The sequence below is a fragment of the Haliotis asinina genome, chromosome 8 (assembly GCF_037392515.1).
Source record: "Haliotis asinina isolate JCU_RB_2024 chromosome 8, JCU_Hal_asi_v2, whole genome shotgun sequence".
Taxonomy (NCBI): domain Eukaryota; kingdom Metazoa; phylum Mollusca; class Gastropoda; order Lepetellida; family Haliotidae; genus Haliotis; species Haliotis asinina.
The window spans coordinates 32,588,752-32,609,578 of record NC_090287.1 but is presented as its reverse complement, the minus strand read 5'-3'; the positions used below and the strand labels follow the sequence as shown (position 1 = coordinate 32,609,578).

The window sequence follows — 20,827 nt, the reverse complement described above, 5'->3', positions numbered from 1 at the left end:
TGTGAGTAGAGGACCCTCACTATTTTGTTAAACACCCGGTGTTGTCACTGATTTTCAGAAAACAACATATCCACTTTGTTTCCAGAGGAATCTGTTTCGGGGCAACATTTTGTGGCGTTGACTTTGTTAATTGTACAGTAAGTACAGACGTATAGATCTGTGTGGATCCGCTTGTTACATAACAGTTCAACCAAAGAGTGAGTCCATGAGAGGCATATAGGGTTGGTGGCACTATGTTTCTGTCAAACACGCCATGCACACTTTACGCCGGAAAAACTCTCGGTCTCATTCAATGACACTTTGACTGGCAAATGTACAATCATCTAAACAACTTGTCTTTTATTCATGATACGTTTTTTTTCTAATCTCTAACCACTGCCTCCGGCCGAGTTTAGTCTTACGCCGCCTTTAGCAATATTCTAGCTCTACCACGACGTGGGATACCAGATATGGGATTCACACATTGTTCCCATATAGGGAATCGAACCTGGGTCTTTGGTGTGCCCGGTGACCCCTCACCACATGACATGCAATTGTTATTAATTGTAATTGGACAAACATTAATTACTTATGCAGCATTTCTAGGAGAACGGGGGGACTACTGTCGTTTAAGGTCTCTCTGAGATGTGCGTGGTAACGCATTGCCGGATTTCCAAGCCTAGAACTGGGTACACCTGTTCTTCTCTTAAATAAACACTTTAATTTCTCTAAAAAAAAAGCCTTTCATTTATTTCTCGGCCATGAACTTGCATTCATCGTGATATTTTTTTCTTGCAAATTCTGTCGACGTTACGGACACATCCCTTTAGCAGCCTTTCCGATTTTCCATTCAACGTCTATGATAGATTTGTCAATGATGTTTGCATGATATAGTCATTTCCCATACAGTTTCCTCGGAAGAATTCCCTTGACAGATTCATGTTCTTAGGTTGATTAAAACTACCTGTTGTCTGTCGAATAGAGTCATCTATTTTCCTCCACTGCTCGGATATGTTGCCTGGACGTGATGTTTCCTTCCCCTCTTTGTCTTGTTAGCGATCAAGCCTGCCTGGGGATTTATCTGCAGAGCATAAAATGTATCAATCTTTATTTCTATTTTTAAGCCCTGTAGGATACATGGGTAATGGAAATTGATGCGTGGTGTGGTTAACCCTAAAATAACCCATGCATCTGGCAACCTGGTCTGTCTTTCAAGTGTTTACTTCAGGACTGCCATTTCCAAATATTTATAAATATCTAAACCTATGTAGCCAGATTTAGTTATTATTATTCAATCCGCATTCTTAATTTTTATCACTACCACAGAGTACTTTGTTTTGTCAGCTACCCTGTTTCTCTTTTTCCATATATGAAATATATGGCCTTTATTGGTCATCCCCTTTGGCTGTGTCTGTTATCACATCAACTGTAGAAGGAAGTACTATTGTTTCTCTATCTGTCCATTGTTGAATCTTTGCCCTGCCCATTGTTGACAAAATCTGTATTTATGTGTATCCTCACATCTATACCGAGTGTGAGTCCGGTATTCCGACTGTCTGTGTAGGGACGACCGCGAGCAGGATTATGACCTTGGGGTTGAGCTGTAAGTCCGCTCACCTCATTCATGTGTACTTGTTTGTCATGTCTTGTGAAACCAACTAAAGAAGGTCGAACTAAACTATGCCTTCGTCTTCATCAACATATTCATTTGTCTTCAACTCAACGTAATGTTCATCACAATCATGGACTAATTCTCCAGTCACCGTAGGGGACGGTGGGGTGGGGTAGTCGTCTGCACAGGACGTCGACCTTTGGGTAAAATGGCACGGTTCAGGTATGAAACAAGGTCGACGTCCTGTCCATTGGACACTACACCAATTAACTGGGAATAAAAAAACACAAAGAAATAATCCAGTGTTTTCACAAGGTGGTAATCTGGATTATGTGGTTGAAAGCACAGACAACAGAAGAAAAATACTATGTATCGTTCAATGTATTCATTGATCGAAATCATCCCACATGAAGCAGGTGAGATGCAGCATCTGCAAAATCTCTTGTGCTGGTGAGACCATTCCTGAGGTTATGTCTGAGAACGTCCAGGCGACGCACCAAATCCTGTACTTCTTTTTCTTCAAGGGACCTTTTTTGGCCACCGGCGAACTGTAATAGACGGACATCTGTGTGGATCTGCTCCTTAGCAAGAAACTTGATAATTTCAAAGATATTGGGAAACGCCTTTCCCACCAATCTATTGAGTCGATAATGCCACTCTTCAAGATGATTGTTGGTGCGGGGGCCGTCGGAATCGTGGTGGTTCCACTGTGGTCTATGGAGGTCACCCTCGATTCAGTAACTGGCAATCACTTATGTCTCGGCATCATGGGTCGTCGCTAATATATCCAGCCACAGCTCCTCAATCTTCAAACATAGAAAACATCGATAAATATCAACTTTATGTATCTACTTATTTGTTTATTAATTGTAATTCTTACATATTTTTGCAATGTTTTATTAAACTTATCCTAATACATACCTCGTGGACTGGTAGCATTGGCAACGCTGCGCATCTCCTGATGAGGTTTCTGATAGCGTCATTTTCACTGTAGGATTCTGTAGTTGATGTAGATGGGTTTTCCTCCATATACACTGGGTGTATTGGAAAAATCACCCTTTCCATTCTGCTTGGGGGAAGATAACAGCAGAGTCATTCCGCACAGGATCTCATGATCCGTCTGAAAGATAATCAAAGTTGATTCTTAATTCATTTTATATAGTATTACCTAAGCACTTGACACCACTCTACTGCAATGGAGAATTTCTTAGAATTGTTCACAAAATCAGTTATATGGTAATATTACCTGAATCTTTTGCGGTTGCACCAAAGAGCCTCTAATCACACAGGCATCGCACAAACGTCTGAACATTCTTGTGTATGTTTCCTCTCTCTTGTCTGGTCAAAAGAAAAACACGAGGGGAAACATGTGTTCATCGGTCATGGCACGGATTGTGTACAGTTGGTGAAAAATGCCAGGTGTCGCGTAGAATGTTCCGTCACAAAAGATCGTATCAGCCTCACTTAGATGATGAAGGTTTTCTGATTTTTGTAAATCCGAGGATTCGTTTAGCAGCTCCATCGTTGATCAGGAGGAAATCCTCACCAGATTCGGACTTCTGGAAATCTTCTGGGATGACAAGATCGTCTCGTCTGAGGGGAAGTCGAGGCAGGACGGCTCTTCTGGCACGGTAGAGGAGGTTTCTGCTACTATCACATGTTGGCATTGATGAAACTAGGGCTTTGGCGTCATCAGTCACCAGTCACCAACCCCCCCAACACCCACCCCACCCACCCACACACTCCCGCCTCTTTCCCGCCCTCCCCCTACTCCCCCCCCCCCCCCCCCACACACACACACACACTTGATGATGATGTTGATGATGATGATGATGATGATGACGACGACGATGATGACATCCAGTGATCCAAGAGAGCATCATTGTCTGCATCGGATCTGCAATAACGAGTGAACTCAGATGAACTGAATACTTCACCACCTGTCTCCCGACATTACAAATTACATTATTTTCATTTTACCAACATGAAATTAAAACCATTCATGTGCAAGTGATCATAAACGGAGCAAAATGAAAACATTGATACAGTGACAAAACAGTGGCATTTCCACTCTTGTTCTCGTTATTCAAGTCCGCTAAACTTAGTAAAAGGAGAACTCGATGATCGTCCACGCCTTTCACTCGATGGAGGCCCTGGTCCTAGGTTTACTGAAATCATTATACTTCTTTTCAAAATGAAATATTTTTTCAAGGATAATCAATCTTCGAATGTAACTCCATCCTGCTCCTAATTTCAATACGTTCAAGAACCATTTTGCCAGTTTTATAGATTTTTACATGCCGAGATGCGTATTGAGCCCAGCGAGACGTCAAGCTAGACCCATAAACCTCTCTTAAATCTGTATTGCACCAAGGAGACGGAAGTCATCTCCTCGAAACCCCATCAGCAGATCCTCGAGAACATGTCAAAAAATATGTTTTAATCTAATGTATGTCGTGTAACTAGGTAGCTAGGTGGGCGAGTGGAGTTTAAAGCGATTGTGAACTTTACTCTATTTTACCACTGAGGGTGGCCTTACATTTTGAGGATTGGCCAAAGTAACATTGAGCTTTGGTGACATCCGCGAGTACGGGTCTGGTGCAGACCACGTGTCATTGTCAGAGAGTATCACGGTTATAAATACTGACGACTGGAAGAACGTAAGTGTCATAACATAAAGTATGGTTGTTACTGTGATGGTTAAGGAATTGTTCCACGATATGTTGTTGTGATTATGTCTTTATTTTACTCTAAGTTACAAACAAACTATAGTCAGGGTAACAGTCATTGTAATATCTGTTACACGGCCGAGCTTGTAACGTCGCATTCAGTTTGGTTAGGATGGAAACCACAATGAGAAAGCTGTTTAATGTGAATGAAGGTTCAAGCGGTTATAACGTCATTATCGCGACACAAAAACCAAACCTATCATTGGTGTTTCTTATGGTGTGTTTTTGTCATGTGTATTTGTTTTCTTTTTGATGGACAGAAGCGCACGTTTACTACCAGTTTGTATCTCAGACGGACGTATAGAACAGTAAACCCCTTTTAAAATACACTCATGCCTAAGCGGACAAGGTACCTGGTTGCCAGATGTCGTTTATACGCATGCATTAGGTCAAACTACAAGTCTTCACCGTCGACGTTGTCACAAGTGATGCGGTCGCTGATGCCAAACCTTGCCGTCCAATACGTTCTCTTGATGATCTGGAGTCGTCAGTATATATAGACGTAGACATGATATAACAGAGAGAAACAACAGTGGCTCACGTTCACGTACATAAACGGGCGTTGGGATAGCCTAGTGGTTAAACCGTTCGCTCGTCACGCCGAAGACCTGGGTTCGATTCCCCACATGGGTACAATATGTGAAGCAGTGAATGTTGAAGAACAATTCCCCAGAGGATAATGTTTTCATCGGGAAAAAGTGGATATGCCGAATGTTAGCGGAGTACATTGAACAGTGATAGATTTTGAGTGCACTTTGACACTATGTTGAAAAAAGTATTTATTATAATTAAAAGAAGTTTCAAAGAAACCTACAGGATTACTTTCACCCATGACATTTGTGTCAGACATCTGTGGTGAGAGTAGGAAATGTGCGCTGGCAAATGTCATTTCAATTATTGACGCATTGGGTTTTTCCTATAAGTGAGAAAGTAGGAAGGCAGGAATAATAAGAACACCTACAGAGTTACCTAACTTGTAGCCATGCGTATTTTCCTGCCGCCGGTTCAGTTATTCCAGGCAGGGGATCCATCCAGTGGTCAGTCCCTTGTAACACGGCGGAGGCAGGCACGGGTAAGAGCTGTCAATAAAGCTAATAACAGCATGAGTTAAACAGTTAACAGCTTGTTACCCGTACCGATTTGATTATTGAACGGGAAAAGTGAGAGGCGATGCTTAACTTCATACGTATATATAGCCGCAAACAAGTGTCAGTAGCATTTTGTTTTGGTTTTTGGGGTTGTTTTTGTTTTTTGTTTTTTTTGTTTTTGTTTTTTTTGTTTTGTTTTATTTGTCTCTCTTTTTTGTCAATATTGCAGTCGTGGGATTTATTGAGGGATTGTTGTAATTGTCAAAGGTTTGCCATTTATTGTGCCCTTTGTCGCGTTGCTGGTCAACATGGCTGGATTGAGTGAGTGAGTGAGTCTCGTGGGCAGTACGTAAGCCACATTGGTGATGCAACATTAGCATTATTCAGTACATAACGTAACCAGTTTCAAACACGCACACACAAGCACATGCGTGTGCGCGCACATCTGCAGGACGATGCTCACAATATAGTAGTTGTCTCGGTAAGAAGTGGTTAAAGTTCCTCAGTCTGCCGTAGGAACACGCTCACAAAGTTGTTAGAGGTCGAACGTTTTGGTAAACTACGTGAGATGCTACTCAAGTTATCAAGCACAAGTACTGATCAAATAACTTTAACAATACCTGAATGCCGCTCATCTGGTACGTTGATGCAAATATGGTGAAACAGTATATCCGTCCTGTGTCGTTGCAAGAAAGAGATACCAATAAACAGTTATCCCGAGACTTATGAATGGTTTCATTCTATGAAATAAATCCCTGTCTACTTGTGGAATCCACATGTACCCAATATAACAATGCAAAACAACACGTTACTTATTGACTCGGATGCTGAGACAATGAAGTGTTGTGCATGCCATGCCTAAAGCTGAGTGGTGACAATCTCTGACAATTCCCGACAATCAGCTTTCTGGAACCAGCATTGTCCCAACTCAGAAGTCGCGACAACGACCGGGTTCGACTCTAAATATTGGTACACTGTTCTTGTACGTGAAGCCCTTAATTGGTGTCCGAATATTGCGTTGCAGTTGTACTGTGGCTAACAAATACGTGACATCGCATTCACCCACTAAAACCTTTAATAATTCTAGCTACCAATTCTTTCAAAAAAAGGGAAGCGAACAAAGGAACGAAGTATCGTGGTGAAAACAATTCAAGCATGCTCCAGTAAGTGTCTGCAATTTCAGGGAAAACAGTTAGTGAAGCATGCGGCACGAGTTAAAATTCTGGCATTTTCATTACCCTCTTCTAAAGGAACTGGTCGGAATAAGTTCTGTTACATGTATATTAGTACATCTATTTCTGAACTCAATTTAACTGAAAGTAATATCGACGAAAATCACACATAAAAAAGAATGTGGTTTCCAAAGAACGCGATATGAAAAGCCACAAGTTCAGATTGAAAAATATTTAGAGCAATGTAATATTTTTTAATCCAAAATCGGAACGGAATTTAGCATTAGAATTATACTTAGAAAATTGCGATTTGACCTATTTGAGTCGATCAATGCAAAGATGCAATAATTAATTCGGCCAACATCCAGAACTACAAACAAAAGGTCAGAAGTGACCAGACACTGTACATCGGAAAGGTCAGACAGCCATGTCTTTGGTCCACGAGAAATGAGGCAGAGGCGCTCGGGGGCTGTTGACAGCGAGATGATTACAAGCAATTAGCACATTATTCCGGTTGCTCGAAGACATCAGGCGTTGATTTCGATATCGCTCCCCACATCCTGAACGTTGTTGTAATATGTGATAATGTTCTGAGTGAGTGAGTGAGTTTAGTTTTACGCCGCATTCAGCAATATTCCAGCTATATGGCGTCGGTCCGTAAATAATCGAGTCTGGACCAGAAAATCCAGTGATCAACAACATGAGCATCGATCTGCGCAATTGGGAACCGATGACATGTGTCAACCAAGTCAGCGAGCCCGACCACCCGATCCCGTTAGTCGCCTCTTACGACAAGCATAGCAGCCGTTTATGGCAAGCATGGGTTGCTGAAGGCCTATTCTACCCCGGGACCTTCACGGGTCGATATTGTTCTGAGACGTTGGAGGATCAAAAGCAATGTAATAGCAAAATATGGGAAAGTGACAACACAATTGTAATATGACATGCAAAAGGACAAAAATTTACCTCATTTTAACTGGTGACTATTGGTATCCCAGTGTTGCTTAATAACACCCATTCATTCATTAATAGAGAGACCGTGTGCCTGGAGATGGCATGGTGGCGTCATACCAAAAGACTTTAAAAGATGACACTTGTTACGTTGCCTGACGCTCAGCATTAGGGATGAAAACGAGGACTGATCGCCTTGGAGTTGGAACATGGTGTTAAACTGAAGTGATCATTTTAAGATTCAGATATGTTTCAAGAAAGTAGAATTTCAAAACCTTGGAGAGAACGTGTGTACGGACATCGGATGATGGCTTCACATCTAGAAACATTAAAAGATGCTATTTGTTTGTTACCAGGCATGGCGTTCAGCATTAGGAATGAAAACGAAGGCTTGTCGCCTTGGAGTTGGAACATGGTGTTAAAGTGAAGTTACAATGTTCAAATTCAGATGTCTCAAAACTGTACCATTTTAAAACCGTGGAGAGATCCCGTGCGTGGTGATCGATAATGGCGTCATTACCAAAAGACTTTAAATGATGGCGTTTGGTGTCATCCTCCCTGGCGCTCGAGAAGAAAAGGACAGGGTCCCGTTCCTTAAAGCAATCGTACCGCTGTGACTGTCGTAAGTCAAAGTATGAAAGTTACGAGCACCTTATCGCTACGGTCGCCAGAGTTGGTATATGGTCCCTTTTTCAAAAGAGATTTTAAAAGTGGGTACAAAGCGTTAAGCCCATTTCTGAAATCCCCAATCGCGATAGTACTGGAATATTATTGCTAAAAGCGGCGTAAAAGGTTAACTACCTCACACACAACCTCCCATAATTTCGTTGTCTTTAACCACTTAAATTATCGTGATGCATGCTACATGCTACAGTCGTGGAATGTTGGCAGATTGGGACAAAATGTTTACCAGCAGGTGGAACTAGTGTAGAGGTGATGTTGTTTTGACAACTTTCCTTTCCTGGGATTGACTTTGGGGATTGAGTTTGATTAAGCGCGGCTAATGAATGGGTTTCAGTAATACCATTGTTGCAGTATGTGGAAGTGATCAATGAGGAAGAAGTCGCTAACGTCCACAGGGCGATGAAACCCGCCAGTGAGAGTATGGCGCTGTCTGGTTTTGGTTCTACATATCTGGAGGACAACAGAACGAATTTGGTGAAAAGTCATGAGTAAAGGAGAAATCTAACAAAGCGTCTACCGTAAATACAACATGGGAGGGTCCGGCCACGATTCTTTACCGACCACCGCCATATACCTGGAATATTGATGGGTGAAACGTTAAACAGAATCACTCAGTCAAACAAACAAACAACGAATCTGGACAAGGGTTTAGGTACTGGTCATGAAAGAATCTTGAAAGGCCTCCAGACAGCTAGTCACGCGGGAATCTAAATACCACCACACAGAAATATCAAGGTGGAATCAAGCAAAACGTCCCATAATCAACAAAGAATGTGACCAGCCTGTATAATTAATCAAAATCGACTCTTGTTAAAGACAAGGATGAACAAACCAAAACCGCTATGAACGGATCTATACAACCTGTGCCATCATCAAAATTTCAGTTTGTCAACTTGTAAAAAGTACAAGTTAACTTCCTCATACCAAAGTGGTTTAGTGGATTAATTAGGTTCCACACTGTAGTTGTTGGTTAAAGATACCTTACATTGTTGTGAAAAGTGTGTTACATTACTGTTTGGTTAGCCCTAATTCATAGGTTTCTGTTAATGCCATACCAGGACCATGGATATTACAGCTATTTCTCTATCCAGCTGTTGAATCTGCATTATTTAAACACCATCCTTTGACATCAGCGCTTGAGTGCAGGCTTAAGGCTACGGAATCATAACGTGAAATGATGCTGCATACACAAGATGAATGTCATTGTAACGTTCCCCAGTTGGGTGTCTTTCTAACAGACTTCAAAGTTAAGGCTTCCCTACTTTTTTTAAGAATATATAGCACCCTGACTTATTAGTCTCATACCTGCTGGACAAGGATACAAAATGCAAGCAAAATCAGCATTGAAATATAGAATCATCTGAATATAGAAGTTGTTCATCCATAAAGTTTGTCCTTATCTGATTCACCATCTTCTAAACATGCCACTCAAAGAATATACTAGAGGAAACGTCCAACGTCTTCATTGACTTGTTGGATTGGGGGAGTTGGGGGTCTGTAAACATGAAGTAGCTTTTTTTGTGTTAAAAAATTGACCTAAATAAAATTGATGATAACTCTAAACATGGTAAATATTTTTGTGACCTTCAAACATCACTTACCACAAAACTTGAAGACTGGTGACATACAGGTTCAAGACATGTTTACGAAAAAAATTGTAATTTCTGTATGTCCTAGGTAAATATTGAAACTGGTCTACATCCATTAATATGTCTGTGTATCAAAATCCAGCACCAAATTGTTCAGGTTATGTGGATGACCACACTATGATCATTATGATCACTCATGATCACTGAATATCATTGGACAACAAAGACACTTCTCCAGGATGAGAGTTTTACCCAAGAGTATATACACAATATACAATAGTGTATTATACATATACAATCATGTAACCAATAGTAAAGTGAAAATAAAACAGAAAACAACTGATTCAAATCTCTCAGAAACACATCCAGGGACAATTGATTAGGAGAGTATATTTAGAAGTCCCCTGCTTGCCATAAGAACACTGAGGCTAGTGCTGAAACAGACAACATTTTCATCTGCATCTTTATCTCGCCATGACAACACTCACTACCTTGGTGACAAGTGCAGAAACCAACACTCATCACCTGGGCGACAAGTGCAGAAGCCAACACTCATCACCTGGGTGACAAGTGCAGAAGCAAAAGGCATTCCCATCTGCATTTTTAACTCGCCATGACAAGACTCATCACCTGGTGATGAGTTTAGAAACAGGCAGTATCTGCATCTCTAACACTGCATCACCTTCCGGGGATGATGACTTTCCAAATTCATAGTTCATCTCACATCCATGGCGTCTGTCTGTTGTGTCATGGCATATCCATCCTCATCCTCAAGCTCTTGTAATGGCAGGACCAGACAGAGTCTGCTAATCTGATACCACTGATACTCTTTAAGCGCTTTCCTCCCTAAACAGTCAAGTTATACAAACACCATCAGTCTGATATGCCTATGGCTCTGGACTTGTCTAGACCTGAATGAGTCATGTGGCTTTCTGGTTAAATACCATCTATCAGTCACATCATAACTTTAATCCACCATCACATGGCCCAAGCCAACACATTCAGCAATCTTGACTACCATTATCTTTTTAACATCTACAATGAATGGATGTGCCCTATCATATGTACACCAGCTATGTCAAGAATTTACAACTGAACATCACATTTTCTTTCAGACCAAGCCATAATCACTACTTCAAGCATTTTTCTGAAGCTATGATTTTTTGCAAGTCCAAAGCTCCATAGCTTTAATACACTGTCCCTGCTAGGCTGACATCAAAAGTTTAACTTTTCAAGTGTCATCCACAGGCTTTCCAGTACTGGTTTACTCCTGAAAATTGTAGCAGCTATGACTGTCATCAGTGGTTTATTTATGTTCCATCCATTTAGCCCCTCCACACAACATCAGTCTTTAGCATCTCCGATTCCATCAGCATTGATTGCAAACATAGCCTCAGCTTCTGGTAGACATGGAGAGTCGTAGATCTTGCAGATCCGTGTCTCACCTCTGCCCTTTCGCAAATACAGCCTGAAAAATGTCAAAAATCAAGTAACTGTATATAATAAGCCAGCAAGTACGAACAAACAGCATAAGAACCAGTTCCCCTTCAGTCAGAGAGAAGCAAGGTTTTACGTTGTTTTTTGCTGCAACATCATGGCAAGGGATACAGGAAATGGGCTGCACATAATTTACCCATGCAGGAATCAAACCCAAGGCTAAGGCATGACGAGCGAGTACTTGAACAACTAAGCTACCCCACTGCCCCACAAGGGAAGTGAGTTGTGATTAACATTGTGAACAGTATTCAGAGGAACAGATAAGCTGCACATCTGCTTAAATTATGCAAATACATGCATGAAAACCCAATTCCTATTATGTCTGTTCGTACAAATACGTTCAAAAATTTGTAAATACTCAATAAATTTTATCTTAGATGCATACACATAACACTGTCAAATCTTGGCTCGGATATTACTGAGGACAGATATAGCAACGGAGGTATACTTAGAGGTTCTATTTCAGTACATGAACATGGCAAATTCGAGGTTTTCTTGAGGTTTCTGATATTACAGATCAAATATAAATAACAAGCACGTAAACCAATATTTAAACTTTATTAAATTTTTATAGTTAATGGAAAATGGCAAGATGCCAAAAATGTTAGCAAAATTAGGATACCCAACTGAGATGAACACAGGCGAGGAACTCAAAAAGTTATCTGTACCTCTGACTGCAGTCGAACCTGTCTAAACCGGCATTTGTACAATCCGGCAAGTTGCCAACATCGGCATAAAATCTCAGTCCCATGCATGACTTGTACATTTATCATCAGCTCTATAATCCAGCACATTGTCTAAACCAGATTATTTATCAAGTCCCAGTGAGTGCCGGTTTAGGCAGCTTCAACTGTATTTCATTTTTGTCATTTATATCAAATCACTGGTGTAAGCTGCAGTCATTTATCACTTGTAAACCCCATAGCCTGGACACACTTTGAATGATGTAATTTCACCTTTTATATTTTCCATCTTTAACTTCCATATGGGATAGAAGTACATCACAAAGTTAATTTCTGAATGTATTACTCAATAGCATAAATCATAGTAATCATCAATATGGATTCTGCTGACTAGTTTCATGTACAATGTATTATCCAGGCATCTGAACACACAAACCTCATGACCCTCCATGTAACAGTCCTACGATCTCACCTTGTTGTAGATGCGTGAGCAATGATATTTCCACCAATGGGTTTCTTGGGATCAGCAGTGAACATGGACGCACCATCCACTTGAGCGACCACCTGATTACTGATGATTACAGCAACACCAAACTAGACAACCAAACAAAACCATAAAGAAATGATCAACATCCTGCAAATTGGTTGGTTGGTTGTTTAACAGCGCACACAGCAATATTCCAGATATATATAAATGGCACCATTCTGTAAATAATCAAGCCTGGACCAGATAGCCCAGTGATCAACAGCATGAGCATCAATTGGGTTATTGAGTGTAGTGTAAAACTCACACACTCTTCTTTGTGTACCAGCCTGTGAGAAGAATCCGAGTTACATACAAAGGGAAACGACTCAAAGGATTTTACATCAACTTCAGCTCAAAAACTGATTTATGACTCCAATATACAAACACTCAGTCCCTGAATATATAACTTTGATAGTACCAAATAAACCCTTTTAAAATGAGAAGGGGCCCCAATCAGATGGGAAAGGAATCTAGACAAGATTAATAAAGGGCTTTAGCACTGCAGGGAATGCAAGGCAGTAGGAAAAATAATGTGGTTCAGGGACTGTGAGACAGACATCACTCTGTGTGCGCTATCAATGAATATTATTTTGCAGTTTATCAACAGAATAAAACTATTCTTCTTACATAAGACAACACCAATATCTATTAAAACACACTCCAGTCAGTAAGACAACAAATGTCACATGATCAACCAGAAGTGGCATCAAAATCACTGTGCCCACAAACGGAGCCCTTATGGTTGTCAGCTTGTCTGAAATTTAAGAATGTATCTGCGTCACTGACCTCATCGGCTAGTCTCAGCAGCATCCTGAGGAACCTGGCTAAGTGCATCTGTCGAGCTGACAGCTCCCCCCGCCCTGAGTAGTCCGTCCGGTACAAAGCTGTGGCACTGTCTACTATCAGCAGGGCATACCTGAAGTTACAACAAACTCACATGAATGTTAGCTGCCACTCAGAACAAGCACAATCTGAAAAGTTATGAGTGAAATTTTTCAGGTATTGATAGAACAGATATGGTAAATTTTTTCAAGTTTTTAACATGATTACTGGTCACCAAATTATAAGTACATGATTTCATGTACCTGGATTCCGCCATCATGGCCGCTGCCTGTATCAAAAGCTGAGACTGGTGGTCACTGTTGTAGGCTCGAGCATACGCCACGTTGTCCAGCACATCACTGCCAGACAACCCATACCTGTAGGTAGTTGTGGAACAAAGTGTTGTTAGGCCAAACAATGATAATGTTGTAGGTCTGATTATCCGACAGACCCTTGAAATCTTTCCACCAAAACCATGACAAGAGAAATTGCACTTGTATTTATCAGCTGGAACAATAGCTGCCCCATCTACAAAGCGAAGAGCTGCATGCTCTTTACAAGTGCTCTTTACAAGTCAGTTCAAATGACCAGCTGTCTTTTTTTCAAACTGTTTTGGCTTTTTTTCGTAACAGTCTGGCCATTTGACAGTAGTGCGAAAATAATTGAGTCAAGAGTGAGTGAGTGAGTGAGTGAGTGAGTGAGTGGAGGTTTACGCTGCATTCAGCAATATTCCAGCTATATGGCAGCAGTCTGTAAATAATCTACCTACTCTGGACCAGACAATCCAGTGATCAACAACATGAGCATCGATATGCACAAATGGGAACCGATGACATGTCAACCAAGTCAGCAAGCCTGACCACCCGATTCTGTTAGTCATCTCTTATGACATGCCTAGTCGCCTTTTATAGCAAGCCGAGGTTGCTGAAGGCCTATTCTACCCCGGACCTTCACAGGTGAAAACAGTCTAGATCAGACAATGCAGTGATCAACAGCAGCATAAGCATCAATCTGTAATGGCATGGTGGGCGAGCTGTCTAGTATAACACACTTAAATGAAGTAAACAAACCATTAAATTTGATGACTATTCATGCGCTCAACAGTGTAAAGCTACACGTACTGTAAAATTTTAACCACTTTTATTGTTTAACTACAATTATAGTGTCTTTCTTGCATTTCATTGCATGACAGTATTAGTTATAAAACATTAAATAGAAAGAAAAATGGGGAAAAACCCTTAAAATTATTGATCACATTAAACATGTACATACTTCAATTATAATCGATAATCTTTCATCACAAGTCCTCGGATAAACAATAGTGGATTTGGTTTCGAAATTCTTAGCACCACAATTTCATCAGCTCACAAACATCAAGAATCAAAATGTTCCAGTATGTCATATCGAAAAAACATACATCACAGACTGAGTGGAGTCTTTAACCGCTTTTGAACGAAGAACACCAGACACTGGCTTCAGACTTTGGATCCGTATGAATAATTAAGCTCATGTCTTCGGCATGACTGGCAAACACTTTAGCCTCTTAACAACTACTTTGTCACAGTTATTCTAATTCTCTAAAGTATCATGCAGTCACATACCTCTCAGCTACAGCCAACAGTCTCTCTGGGCGGAACGTCCCCTCCGTGTCGATGTACATCGCCTTGCCTTCTCCCCCTCCCATGTCAATTGGCAACTGGGGAGACAAAGTCCACAACAATTACACCACGAAAAGTCCAAAAATTTCAAAAACAGAGCACATATTACATTGGACCAGTGTTCACTTCATTATCCAATGGTAATTATGATGCTTATTAAAAACACTCAACAAGAAACTCGGTCGGTACACTGGAAAAATTACCATAGCAAGTACTTTTGCATGTGCCACTGTTCCGGAGTGTACTAGCAATGTTAAAGTTATTTCCTCACCTGTTAGGAAAGGGCACTAAGTAAGTCAAACAGTGTTTCCCCTTAAACCTGAAAACCTGCGGACCAAAAGGATCCACCACCAAAAAAAGTGATGGGTCCTGATAAGAAGGTGTTGGCCCTATAATTAAATATGGAAATAATACTGATAGTTATTGGGGATGAAAGAGCTTTCAGCCATAAGGACTGGCAGAAAACAAAAGCTGTGGGTTCAAGTTGTTTTTAGTCGGTTTCAGGCCTAAGGACAAACATTAATTTCAAATCTTTATGTCAAATACAGTAATCGGTTCAATTTAGGCACTGCTAATTACCATCATGGAAACCAGTTCTAACCATGGCCTGAAACCATGGTGGACAATATGAGCTACTGTACCCCTATGAAGGGTTTTACCTTGACACAGTATCATGGGGTCACAGGGACTCCTAATAATTAGTTTTAAGGGTCCTTGCAAACAAAACATGGGTCCTGAGAAGTATCAGCTTTGAGAACTGTACATTTTGATAAGATCTATAGAACATGAAATGAATCATTGATCATGTGGATTGATGGACGAAAAGATGCAAATAACTGCTCTGAAAGAAACAACCGAACATTTAGCAAAGTCATAGATGCACCATTTGAAATAATCGCCGGCTCAGAGGTCCAGTGCCAGTTGTTTTTACATCGGGCTGGCAGTTTCAAATATCTTCAGGTACTTGTGGCCATAAGTAAATAATTATCTGTCTTTTTTTACAACTGGAATCTTTCCCTTGTTTTTTCTCTTCCCTTTATTATTGATTATACATGATCTACCACGTTGCAACTTCCTTTCATTTCCTGGTATTTCAGCCCTTTGTACATCTATAGGAATGTCAACACCAGTCTAAAGCAAATATATATGTCTCTCTGTGCCATTGGATCTGCTAACTGATCTTGTAGAAACAGTATGAAACTGTGTACAGTGTAGTCTATTTTGTTTTATTTGTTTTGTTTGACTTAAACAAAATGTGCCTGCAGATTTCATTCAGGACCTGTAAATCTTAAAGCCTGCAGCCAGCAATAGGCCCTGATGGCCAGCTAGTAAATCAAAGTATTGCAAACACTGCACAGATATGTTGTGGGTACAGTGAATAATATTGTACATCCCTCTGGATGCAGTGATTTTTTTTCTGCGTCCATTTTTTAACTTTGTGCACCGCATAAAACTCTGCCAATGTGACAACAATGTTAAAGGTCAGTTCACAGATCAGACCAGGGAATGTAATGATCTGTCACCAGCCTGTTGCTGTTAGTAAGGTCTTATGTCGCATTTAGCAATATTCCGGAAACATAACAGACAGGAACACCAATAATGGGCTTCACACATTGTACCCATGCGAAGAATCGAACTGGGGTCCCTGGCATCTTGCACTGGCAGCAGGACAGCAGAAATGGGCTCGACAAATAAAATCTACATGTAAAATGGAACCCAGGTCTTTGGTGTGACATTCAAAAATGTTCATCACTCAGCTACCCACAAACTAGTATAAGTGTGACCTAGTGGATCATGAAATTAATAAGGTGTGACATACAGCAGCATATACCTGCTTAGTAAACATACTCAATGGCATATACTTAGGGGAGTAAAATCACTGAAATACCCACATATTTGAAAGCAGTACCCACTTCAAAAACAACTATCTTGGTAGAGTACCCAACATGAGCTAAATCATGTTCTTGGGCATGATTCGAATCTGTGTGAAGTACCTGTTAGTCAAGGTTAGTGACCCTTTTCACGGGAACATATCAAGTCTTTAACTAGTCACTGGGAACACACAAAGCCTCCATCCAGTTACAGGGAACACATCAAGCCTTTAGCTAGTTACAGGGAACACATCAAACCTCTTCCCAGTTGCAGTCAACACAACAAGCCTTTGCCCAGTTACAGGCAACACATCAAACCTTTGCCCAGTTACAGGGTACACATCAAACCTTTGCCCAGTTACAGGGAACACATCAAACCTTTGCCTGGTTACAGGAAACACATCAAACCTCTGCCCAGTTACAAGGAACACATCAAACCTTTGACCAGTTACAGGGAATACATCAAACCTCCGTACAGTTACAAGGAACACATCAAACCTTTGCCCAGTTACAGTCAACACAACAAGCCTTTGCCCAGTTACAGGCAACACATCAAACCTCCGTACAGTTACAAGGAACACATCAAACCTTTGACCAGTTACAGGGAACACATCAAACCTTTGCCCAGTTACAGGGAACACATCAAGCCTCCATACAGTTACAAGGAACACATCAAACCTTTGACCAGTTACAGGGAACACATCAAGCTTCCATACAGTTACAGGGAACACATCAAACCTTTGCCCAGTTACAGGGAACAGAGAGCGAACCTACCTGACAAGTGACTGCTAGTGTGTGGCATAGCTGTGTCTTGCCGGTTCGGAACTCGCCAAATATCTCTGTGATAGAACCGGTCTCAATACCACCTGCAGTGAAACATCAGGAGAAAAATTCACAAAATGTATGAAAAGTAACAAATATGGTTATGGTGTAGTCACAACTAATGGCAAGCTTTGGTTGCTAAAGATCAATGTAACTCGGATCTTCATGAGGCGGCCTGGTCGATAGCAGCCTTTAGTTGGTTAAAGCATGCAGTATGCATTGTAATGAGACTCCTGTATTGATACAAACATTGTCACTTCTTGCCATGCCTTTACAACACTTTCAACAGTCTCACCTTGTAGGAGCTTGTCCAGTTCCTTCGAACCCGTTGTTACCTGGATGATTTCAGATCTCTTCTGGTGAAATTCGGTGGCTGTGGTGAAACCCATTGGAACCAACTTAGCTGACTCAGTCTGCAGTTCAAACAAAACGAGTTTGAATAAAGTTAGACACACATTTTACCTTCTTTAGGCCACACAATACAGTGCTTCCACTCAGGTATTAAATTTACAAGACCATATAATACTTGGTTGTGTGGTTTGTTGTTTAATGCCACGGTATTACAGCTATAGGGTGGCAGTCTGTAAACAATAGTCTGGACCAAACAATCCTGTGATCAACAGCATGAGCATCAATCTACGCAACAGGGATACAATGATATGTGTCAACCAAGAAAGCAAGTCTGATCATGTGATCACATTATTTATCTCTTATGACAAGCATAGGTTACTGAAGATCAGTTTTAACCCTGATCTTCACCAATCAAAAACTTTCTGGTAAAATATACCATATTCTAGGGCTAAGATTCTCTCACTTATTCAGTGGTGAATTAATTTGCAAGTCTGAGCCATCTGATCCCATTAGTACCCTTTAAACACAAGCATGCGTTGCTGAAGACCATTCTAAACCGGATTTTTATGCATCATGAGTGGAATGGCAGAGAGAGGTTCAAACATCTTAACAACTGAGCTGCCTCACCACACTGCCAAACTGGTATTAATAATATGAACTTGTGAATCAGAAAATGTATTATAACAACATAGTTGAAATCTACTTGAAGTGCCAATTAGTTAAGTCTAGTCGCTCTTTCACAGGGAACACATCATGCTTTTGCCCAGTTAGCCAAGTTAAGAGTCCTACCAGTATCTTCTCTGCCTTGGCTTCACTGATGCCCTTAATTCCCAGCAGTTGTTTCTTCGGGGCAAAAGCCACAGCCTCCACTGTGAAGAACCCTGCCTCCTCTAGCTTCTTCAGGTCATTGTTGCTGATTCCATTGCCCTGAAATAGTACATGGGGAGAGATCATCTATCATGATAACATGACATGACTATCAAAGGCTTTGGTTTGCAGATCAACCACCTGAAAATTGTAGTTTATCAAAGAGTTCAAACCAAGTCCCTATGATGCATTCCGGAAAAATTATGTCTGTTTGCTTTAATGGCCAGAGAAATATAAGTCAACTGAACAAAGCAGTATCATCTGTTATTAATATGACATTATTGTCATCTAAGTTGAAAATTCTGACATTTTAATTCTGAGAAAATTTACTGACATATTATGAAGAGTGTCAACCAAGTCAGTGAGCCTGACCACCCAATTCTGTTAGTCACCTCTTACAACAAGCATAGACGCCAAGTAACACATCCCACCTGAAACCTTGACAAAACTAACAGAATAATCATAGCAACCCAGGATTTGAAACCCACTATGATGTCTCTCAGTCTTGCCCAAGGGATGTAACTCTGCAATGAATAAGAGGCTTGGGCTGGCTAAAGAGATTGAGTTGGGTTTTACACCACTTTCACCACTAGGCTACCCCACCGCTATGGGCCATAGAGATCAATTATCATGATAAAAAAATTTGTATCATGTTGTGTGCTTGAAAAAAATTTTAAAATTAACAACATAAATAAACTACCATAGTGATACAGATAAACTGTCATGGTTGTCTTCCCTAGAACTGTCCTACCTCTAATCTGGCGATTGGCATGGGTCCAAATGTTTCTTCCTCTGCTTCTACCTCCACCTCTGCTCCCCGTGACGCTTGCATCGCCATGTTGCTGATCCTCTGCTGGGTCTCTGAGATAAGATGATTTTCAAAGACATCAAATAAACACGATAACATGATTAATCACTGATCTGAATAAACATTTTAAAAAACCCTTGTTTAACAATTTCTTTAGGGTATTAAACCAAATGAAATGAAGGCTGGGCAGGGTTAATGTTCTCCTGTATTTGCATATGTTGGCATATATCCTGTATTTTTATATGCATACACAAATATGAACTGCTTTTGAGTTGCCATGGTAGAAGCAGTTACTATGGTTACTGGTTGCTGGTCCCTGGACTGATTAGAGGAAATGGAAAAGTTACGCAAGCCACAAGTATCTTTTCTTTTAGTTTATACGTCTGTGATAATAGAGTGTGAGTAATATTTCAGTTCAAGGTTGTCAGTTGGACCACTGGCAATGCATTTACAGCATCCCTTCGTCTACAGAAGATCTGTTATTATTCGACTAAAATCGGCTTATCAAAATTAACTGTCACCGATGTATTTCTCACCTGTGAAATGTATTTTAACAAAAACAGCGTGTCTTCGTGATGTTGGAAGAAACAATTAGAGTTTTCCTCCGCTAATTAAAACCAGTTAATTCTGTTCTACTCACGTATCGCTTTCCGCTAACTGTGATGTTATGAAAGTTGGATGTCCCGCCAAATGGTACGTCATTGTAAGGGAGGTAACTTTGATGTTTTATTTCATGCACACTCGCTAGGAAATCACAGTAAAATCACAACTATTGTTGTTCACATTTCAGTGATGGCTCATGAGCAGTATTGTGTTTTCACACGATAGATCTATATAAACAAATACTTGTTCTGGATTATAAAGATATAAATTTAAAATTTCCACAAACTACAACACTCATCATATGCAACAGACTATGCGCGCAAAGTTAACATGACATTTCCGAAACATTTACATACGATTTCCAAACAGATTTTTTCAAAATATTCTACCGAAAATGTTTTTGTAATGTTACAAAAACTCATAACACTTTTGTGTTATCTGGGACTAGATTAACATCTAGTCTCCGAAATGAACATAATTTACAAATAAAATATAAAGGAGAAAACGGAATCTCT

The 20,827-nt window shown here is 40.5% G+C and overlaps 1 protein-coding gene across 2 annotated transcripts; it reads right to left on the bottom strand.

The window, feature by feature from the left end:
* Window positions 1-10,037: 10,037 nt before the first annotated feature.
* On the bottom strand, window positions 10,038-20,437 carry LOC137294456 (DNA repair protein RAD51 homolog 1). 2 transcript variants are annotated; one of them, XM_067825476.1, is made up of 10 exons: window positions 20,350-20,437; window positions 19,653-19,762; window positions 18,824-18,961; window positions 17,979-18,096; window positions 17,636-17,727; window positions 14,934-15,028; window positions 13,596-13,709; window positions 13,297-13,426; window positions 12,457-12,578; window positions 10,038-11,272 (listed from the first exon to the last, which is right to left on the bottom strand). In XM_067825476.1, the coding sequence occupies exons 2-10, from the start codon at window positions 19,737-19,739 to the stop codon at window positions 11,149-11,151; spliced, it is 1,020 nt and encodes a 339-aa protein (XP_067681577.1). In that variant the 5' UTR covers window positions 19,740-19,762; window positions 20,350-20,437; the 3' UTR covers window positions 10,038-11,148. The 2 variants fall into 2 exon arrangements, with proteins under 2 accessions (XP_067681577.1, XP_067681578.1); XM_067825477.1 differs by having other exon boundaries at window positions 20,246-20,400.
* Between the last annotated feature and the right edge of the window lie 390 nt (window positions 20,438-20,827).